At 29.5% G+C, this 8787-nt stretch overlaps 1 protein-coding gene and 1 long non-coding RNA gene across 2 annotated transcripts in view; both read left to right on the plus strand.

The window, feature by feature from the left end:
• Positions 1–3308, plus strand: part of LOC107604984 — a gene marked incomplete in the record, with an annotated part of 11228 nt that extends 7920 nt beyond the window's left edge. The window contains 6 exon segments of the mRNA XM_016306713.2: positions 513–631; positions 720–1217; positions 1444–1552; positions 1674–2230; positions 2365–2532; positions 2952–3308. Of these exon segments, the coding sequence (XP_016162199.1) occupies positions 513–631; positions 720–1217; positions 1444–1552; positions 1674–2230; positions 2365–2532; positions 2952–3150 (1650 nt within the window).
• Positions 6662–8509, plus strand: LOC110264118. The gene is made up of 2 exons (XR_002349848.1): positions 6662–6976; positions 8294–8509. It is a non-coding gene; the product is annotated as an uncharacterized LOC110264118 (long non-coding RNA).

Below are 8787 nucleotides of genomic sequence, written 5' to 3' on the forward strand. Positions count from 1 at the left end.
GTAAATGTTCGTTATAATACTGAATAGAAATCCAATCCATTATAAATAGAAAAAGAATATATAAGATCTAAACAAAAAAGTCTTATATATAATATGAATATTCAATTATTTCTTTAACTTGTCTCTTGCCTGCCCGTGGATTCAGCAACAGTTCAAAAGGTTGACCTATTCGGGAGATCCCTTTCCCGAACCCATACACGTTTCGGTTGGTCTTACTGTAAATGTTCGTTATAATACTGAATAGAAATCCAATCTATTATAAATAGAAAAAGAATATATAAGATCTAAACAAAAAAGTCTCTTGTCTGATTGGCTCTTAGTATGAAATATTTTAAAATAGTGCTATAAAGGTGAAAATTCTTGTCAATTAACACACCAAGTTTGTTATATGTTCTTTAGCCAAGGTTTTGATTTCGCTCATGATGTCACAGAACTTTGCAAATTGTATTTAAGCTGACTTGTAATTTCTTGTTGATGTTCAGATTTTGTGTTTTGCTGTTTATTATTTTCAGATGGAAAAGACAGGCATCTCAATTAATTGCTTTTCACTTGAGGGTGAACTTGCAAAGTTGGAGTTAATCGGATCAGGAGCGATTCAAATTCTTCAAAAGATGTTGCATCCAGTTACAAGGTTAGTTATTGCACATATAGAAAATTAATTTCTTCGATTTAATTCATGAATGATATCGACTGGCTTATTATACATTCTGGCTTTTCAGTATTTCAGATAATCATTGTCTATGGGAACATGTGCCTACACAAGACAGCGTTTCTCAGAAGACAAGTTCATCCATATCAGACAATGAGGATAAGTTTTCTTCTGTTGCAATTTTATCACTTAATGTTAAGGATCCTCGACAATTGTGCAGGAAGGGAACTGTTTCATCAGTGGAGCCAAGTTCTGCTGAGGCAGTTAACGGTGCACAAGAAACTATTCATGAAGAGTTGGAGAAGACTAGTGACTTGGCTTTATCCACATGGTCCAAATTAGAAAACAACCAGTATCATAATAATGATCTCTGGTATGCTAAATCTAGACGGTTGAGGACCCCATTGTCAGAGAGTATGCTTTGTAATGAGAAACACCACAAACGTTTGGCACATTACTGCCTGGATGATGTAGATTCCAGGGAGGCAAACTCTTTGACAGAGGAGCAATGCTCAAGATCTTGCCCTATTTTGCTTGTAAAACATCACAGGAAGGAATTGTTTAGAGGGTAACTTCTTTAGTCCTTTCTTTATGACTTGTGATTATGTATTCTGATACTTAGAGTTGTCAACTATCAGGTATTACCAGTATTCTCTAAACTCTTACTTGATATTTGTGATAACCTGCTTTAAGATATATAAGTTGGGGAAAAATAAAAAGGATAAAGTTATCATAAATTAAATGTCAGTGGCAACACACCGATAAAATACTAACTGTATCTGGTTATCTTCTAGATGTTCTATCATACTTCCCTTAAGTTGGGTTAAGGCCTTCTGGATTCCTCTCATCTCTAATGGGGCGCATGCAATCGGTTTGCAAGAGATGCACTGTATTGCACATGAAGTAAGTAGTTGCACCCTTCAACTTTACATGTCAAAAATATTGGGGATTTTTTTTTTAAAAAAAAGAGTCTTTTTTGTTATTAGTAGTTAGATTTTTCATGAAAGCTTTTTTCTTTATGCAGATGGGATTGCCATCTTTCCCTTCAGATTTCCCAGATTGTAAGGCATACTCATGCTTCATGTCAGCTAAAGCTGCTGCATTTGATAAAAAAGCCGAGTTACGTCCTCCATCCAAAAGGCCTATGAGAGTTCCCATCTTGCCCCCATGGGGTATTATTCGTAGTACTCTCAACAGAAAAATTAATGCAGTGGAAACTACTGATGTTTCAACACTGGAAGATTTAACTGATCTGAATTCATTGCCAAAAAAGATCGACTCTGAGAATAGCTTGTTTGATGGAACTGTGGCAAGGACAGGTTCTGTGCTGACTAATTTCCTTAATGAAACCAAAGGTGGCCAACTGTCATTGTTTCCGTATGCTGCAGATGGAGATGAGAAAATCACCAAGTTTATAAAGGGTGAAGTAAACCTTACTCGGAGCTGCCAAAACTCTGTTATTTCTGACCATAGGTTATGTTTCCTAAGAGTTCATCTTCGCCCTTTCAAGAAAGGTTTTTTTGAAGAGGGAGCAGTTATTTGTGCACCACACCCATCTGATACATATTTATTGACTTCATGGTAATTAACATTGTGGATTCCTATTTTAATATGTAATTTTTGTTGTTACTTTGGCAAGTAAACGTATCTTATTGGGGAATAGTAGTATATGACAATAGTATCATTATCTGAAAAATGTTGTATATATGTTGCAGCATTGAGAAAAATGAAGGATTTCAATTGCCACAATCTGCTCTAGAATCATACTTTAAAGAGGAGCATTCCTCCAAAAGATGGGAAATGCATGTACCAGATCATTCAAATGCCAAAGAGTATCATCGGTGGCCTATCGGCTTTGTCACATCAGCTGCCATACAAGGAAGGTTCTGTAATCTTATCTTTTTCCACTGTAATCTCCATCCTATTATTCTCTAAGGCTATGTTTGGATAATTGTTATTAAGGGGAATGGAATGAAGCCAAAAAGAATTTGATGGGCTTCCATGGTTTGGATTAATAATGTTATGACGGAATGGAAAGGTTAGTAGTAATGGAATCGATTCCATCCTATTCCAATAAAAACTTCATTTGTGGTTCTTCCGAATTCCGGCGGTTTATGATGGAATGATGTTTTATCCAAACAATGGAGTGGAATTTAAACATTATTCCTTTGGGTTCATTGCACTCCACTTTTACATACCATCAATCCACACCTAGCTTATGATTGTGTGTGGTAAGTGTTTAAAGAGGCTAATATTCTTGAGTACAGAATAGAGAAGCTTACTGGGTTCTATGTGATTGCAGCAAGAGGCTAGTAGCAGGGGGATTTTGTGAGGCAGTTTTACTTGCAAATTTAAGAGAGGAGCAGTGGAAGGAGATGCCGGCGAAGCGGAGGAAGAAGGATATTTACGTGCTCGTCAGGAATTTAAGATCTGTGGCATATCGACTTGCTCTTGCCTCTGTTGTGCTCGAGTATCAGGAGAATGACACTCACTTCATGTAAACTCTTTTTATGGTAGACAGTAAGCTTATGCAACATCCAAGAATATAACTTCTCTACATTTGAGCCCTTCTCAAATATTCAGGATTGTTCGTCATATGAACCCATGAAAAATAGAAACTAAAATTAAATCCATAAAAGATGGATTTTAGTTGACCAAACTATCCAAATTTTAAAAAATTATTTAAAATTTTCAAACTACAGTTTTTTAACTTAATCTAACTTCAAATTCTAATTTTATCTTATCTCAATCTCTAACCCACCACTGCAACCATCTCTCTATTTTCTACCTTTTTTTTTTCTATTATTCTCCTCTCTAGCCTTTTTTTTTTTAAAGTTTGTTAAGGTTAATATTAATGTAATATGTTGATACGAGTGTGTTTGGTGTCAGAAAAAATTGTGATAGAGAAGTATTAGATGAAATCGTGACTTACCATTTCATATCGGATAAAAATCTAAATAAATCGTTACCAACAATTTAAAAAATAAAATTTTTAATGCTAACCGCTACATATATATATTCTTCATCCACAAACCTATTAATACAAAATTTACACACAATGACACAAATAACACACTAAAATTTTCTTGTATCAGCATCGTATAATCTAATATACTTTGATCATATATCAACTTATTATATTAGATTACACAATGCTAATAAATATATTATAAAAAAAAAAAAAGAATAAGTATAGGGAGTCAATGGTCTAAGCGTACAATGGCCATTGGCTTCCTAACCTAGCAGTACTAAAAAAAAATATATTTTAAATCATTGGTAACAATTTATTTAAATTTCTGTTCCACGTGAAATCGTAAATCACTATTTCATCTAATATTTGTCTTTATTAAAACCGTATATCACGGTTTTTTTATATACCAAAATTTTTTTAATCAATGTATTACACTAAAATAATATAATATTAATGTAAAACACCCTTAATGTTCCAATATAAAAAAATTTGATGTAATCATGAAAATTATATATACACATTAGGTCTGATTCATATGTGACCGCAATCCTAGTAGCAAAGAAAGGGGAGTTAGTTGAGTTGAATAAGGTTTTATTTGTTAGATACTCCGATATAACTTATAAATGGCCAACAGGGAGGAGAGTTAATTGAGTTGAATAAGGTTTTGTTTAAATTTTTGGTTATACTCTTAGTTTTTTGACTGAATAATATTAGGTGATTGAAAAATATGTATTATTATTATTATTATTAAGCAATTCAAAAATGTTAATGGTTAATGCAAACGCTAATTTAGTGTTATTAGGCCATTTGTGCTCTGACTTCCAATTCCAAATTTGATTTGATTTCGATCTGACAGAAATGATTTTATTTTATGCAGATTGATTTTTTTCACTAACCCTCAATCTTATTTTGTTCGCAGATTTATAATATGTCAATCCTAATGTTATAATTCGTGGATATCCAACTCTATTCACAGATTATAAAAAAAATACAATATTCAATAATAATCTGATGAGATTTTGAAGTTATAATTTGATAGGATTGAATAGGATTGAATACTCGCGGATAGGATTGCTGCTACTACCCCTATGCACAGCGGTGAACCAAAGCAACAATTGGTTGTGTTGGAGAGAAATGGACTAGACAACACCGGGGTGTAATGGAGAATTGGAGACTATGTATAGAGTAATCTTTGTAGAGCAGAAAGAATGGATATGGGTATTGGAAACTCAAAAATCATTTTGGCCGGCTTTGGATGGTGGTGATATTAATAAGTACATGGTGGCTCTAAAGTTGGGCATGCCACGGGTGTATTTGCTAGGGATGTATATGGCCCGGTCCGGCTCACATATTTTAGGGGTTAGTTTGGTGTGATTTCATTAGATCTAGGGTCGGGTATGGATCTTAAAAAATAAAAATAGACCTGGGCAGTATTTAGGGTTGGATCTGAGTCAATGCGAACCCGACTTCATTCGGCCTATGTGCATTTCAAAATAAATAAAAAAAGTATCAAATTAGAATTTATAGACAAATTCAAGTTCAAATATGGATATCAACTTCTCAATAACAAGTTTCTTCTTTATAAATAAGTGCATCATAAATAAGTTTCTTTATAAATTATTATTAAAACTTTAAAGGTCTGATTTTTATCCGGTTTAGACCCAGTATAATTGTAGCAAAAAAATATTCAAGTTTCATCGGGTGTAAGACCAAGTTAGGGTCTAAAAAATAGAACCAGTATATATTTAAAATTGGATTTGAGTTAGAACAAATTTGCTTTTACCCAACCCATATACACCTCTAGTATTTGCATGAGCCTAAGGTGATATGTGTATGAGTGTTAGTGTTATTTTTATGTAGGTTTTTATGTATGTTTTGTTAGTTGAGGACTTGAGATTTAAGGTGCTTTTGTTGTGTTCGACAAAAATTTGTGATTCGTAGTGGTCTTTGACGATATTGCCATATTTGCCAAAAGGAGTCACTAGGACTCACATTTTTCTCTGTTTGGGTCCAGATTAGTATAAACTATCTAAATAGTAAAATGAGACCACCCTTAAACGTTATTTAATTATATTCATATTAATAAAACAAATAAATACATTTTAAAAGTTTATTTTGTTAAATAAAATTTTAATAAACAAATTAAATTATATATATAATTAATAATTCATAAAAAAATAGAAAATATAAAGTAGATAACAACTTTGAAATGGAAGATTGCATATTATTTGAACGATTCAATTTCCTCTACTTATTTAATTTTTTATCATTCTGATTTGTCTAAAACAATATTTATGTTATTTTGTATCTCATAAATTTTTAGTAAATAATTTGGACATTTTTTTTCAAGCATATAGCCTTGCTTTTCACTTCCTCATCTCCTAGCTATATTTAGTTTCAGCACCACCGTTTCATGACCAATAGAATTATTGGAAATGACATTATCATATTGTATAATGATTGATTTTTCCAAATTCATTGAATTGAAGAGGCCATTGAGCTTAATCAAAATAAGATTCTATTTTAAAACAACATTTGCTGCAATGAGAATTTTTATCTTTGTTTATATTGATAATTTGAAGCTTTAAGTATAGTGAGAGAACACAAATTGAGCATGGAATATATATCATAAGCTAGTTCTAAAATGTTGTATATAATAATAGATTTAATTATTCTATAGATCCTTATACTTTTACAAGTTTGATTAAATTTATAATTAGGTCTTTATATTTTTTTAATTAGATTCTTATACTAATTTTGATTTTGGGATTAGGTCCTTGTTAATATAAAAAATGTTAAAGTTAACAGAATATTTATTAAAGTACCTACAATTAAGAATCTAAATTAGATCTTTGATCACATATTTTTTTAGAAGAATATTCCGTTAATTTTAATATTTTTGATATGAAAAAATCTAATTATAATTAAGGATATAATTAAAAAGAATAAAAATTATAAAGATCTAATTATAAATTTAATAAAATTATAAAAACTAATAGAATAATTAAATCATAATGATATTACAAAAGATTTTAACCTGTATAAATTAAATCACAGTTTACAGTGAATATAGTAACTTTGTGATTGCAAGACAGAAAGAGAAACCAATGGCAAGGAACAACGTTACACATACACTAGCAATAATATTGATGATAACTAAAGTGGTCATTTCTTCTGCCATTATTGTTGAATTTCAAGATACCATTATTGTTGAATTGCCATATTATATGGCAGCAAGTGTTAGAGAGTGTGTCGACAAATGCATTAAACGACATGATCGCCGTAACATCATGTTTTTGAGCGCATGCCTTGTCAAGTGTTATATGATGGACTCCCTCACTAGTACTTTAGTAGCGGTAAGAATTTTAATTTTTGTGAGTCTTTTTGAAAGATCAACGAATTATTGAAAAGATATCTAAAGTATTCAACTATATGATAAGAAATAGATACTTCAAAAATTTATTTCAGATTTGATTTTTTTTATAGAATTATTTGAAATTTAAATAAATTCTTCAACAAATAGAAAAAGATTTCAGCACTTTGATTAAACTATTAAGTATTTTTTTTTTCACAGACGATTTTTGGTATTTAATGTGTTTTTTTTTGTTACTATGCTCAGTTGTACTTTCTATATATATTGAAATGGTATCTACCTAATTTACAATCAAATATAATAAAATGTCGTGTAAAATCTTTACAAAATTATATGAGTTCATTTTTTTTTTATTTTTTATAGTGTACTTTAATTTGCAATTGAAACACATACCTAAATTAAAGAGTAAAGAAATGTTTTAATTTCTATCATTTTGGACTAAGTTCTAATTTCATCTTTAATATTTGAAATGTTCTATTTTTATACAAAATGTCTTATTTTTATTTAATTTTAGTCCTTTAGTCAGAATTAAAATTTTTCTTCCAAAAATATCATTTGTTCCATAATTATTTTCTTCTAGGTAGCATTAAAAATTATAATTGTAGTGGTTATAAACTTATAATGACAGTTCTAATGATTTGAGAATAAAAATAACAGAAAAATATAAAATAAAAAGATAATAATAGAAAAAAATATTTAAAAAATAAATTTATCAGAGAACAAAAATAGAATGAAATAAAGCATTTAAGATAAAAATATGCATGATATTTTAAATACTAGAAATATAATTAAGTATCAACCAAAATATTAATAACTACTAAACGAAATTATATTGAATATATATGGTGTATGATATTTCTCAATTCAAAAAGAAAAGACACCGAATATTATTATTTAAAGCCATCTTTATAATATGTAATTTATGAGAAAAGGCAATGTATATATGTTATAAGAAAAAGAGGAGTGTTAGGAGATTAGTACATTTTGTGATTTATACTTATTAATTAATTATTATTAATATTTTTAATAGTATAAAATTATATTTAATAGTATAAAATTATTCACTTTTTCTTTTATTGATTAAGTGCTGATTAAATTTTAATAAAAATACTAATTTCTAGACTTTTCTTTTCATTTGCTTCTGTTGTGCCATCTATATTAATAGAGGGATCAATCATAATGCAATAAAATAAAGATGATGTCTATAAAACGTTACATAATAATAGAATAGAAAATGCTTCCATGGGCTGCCATGCTAAGAGAGAAAGTAACATTTTATTCATATTGTCCGTATTTGTAGAATAGAGAATGCTTGAAGCATTCCTTTGGTCCAGAAGAGACAACACCAAGCTAGCTCATCATTACCAACAAAAGTCGTTGTTACGTTTGATGAAAAAAAGTGTTCCCTTAGATCTAATACCTTTAATTTGCCCTTGATTATTAAAGACAATGTTATTCGTATGTTTCAAGACCTGCTTCCTTGAAATGAAATGAAAACTGTGTAATTTAACATTAATTATTATTAGAGTAAAATATACTTTTTTTTTTATTCTTAATGTTTATCATTTTTTTTCAAAAATATTCTTAATATTTAGTTGCATTCAGTTTTATTCTTAACGTTTTTTATTTGTTTTAAAATTATTTTCGGATGTTAACTCTATGTAAAATGTGAGAAACAAAATTGGAAAACTTTAGATAATTTTGACATAAATCAAAAACATTAACGACAAATTTAAATGAATTGAAAACGTTAGATACAAAATTGAATAAAATTAAATATTAATAATATTTTTA

The sequence above is a fragment of the Arachis ipaensis genome, chromosome B06 (genome assembly GCF_000816755.2).
Source record: "Arachis ipaensis cultivar K30076 chromosome B06, Araip1.1, whole genome shotgun sequence".
Taxonomy (NCBI): domain Eukaryota; kingdom Viridiplantae; phylum Streptophyta; class Magnoliopsida; order Fabales; family Fabaceae; genus Arachis; species Arachis ipaensis.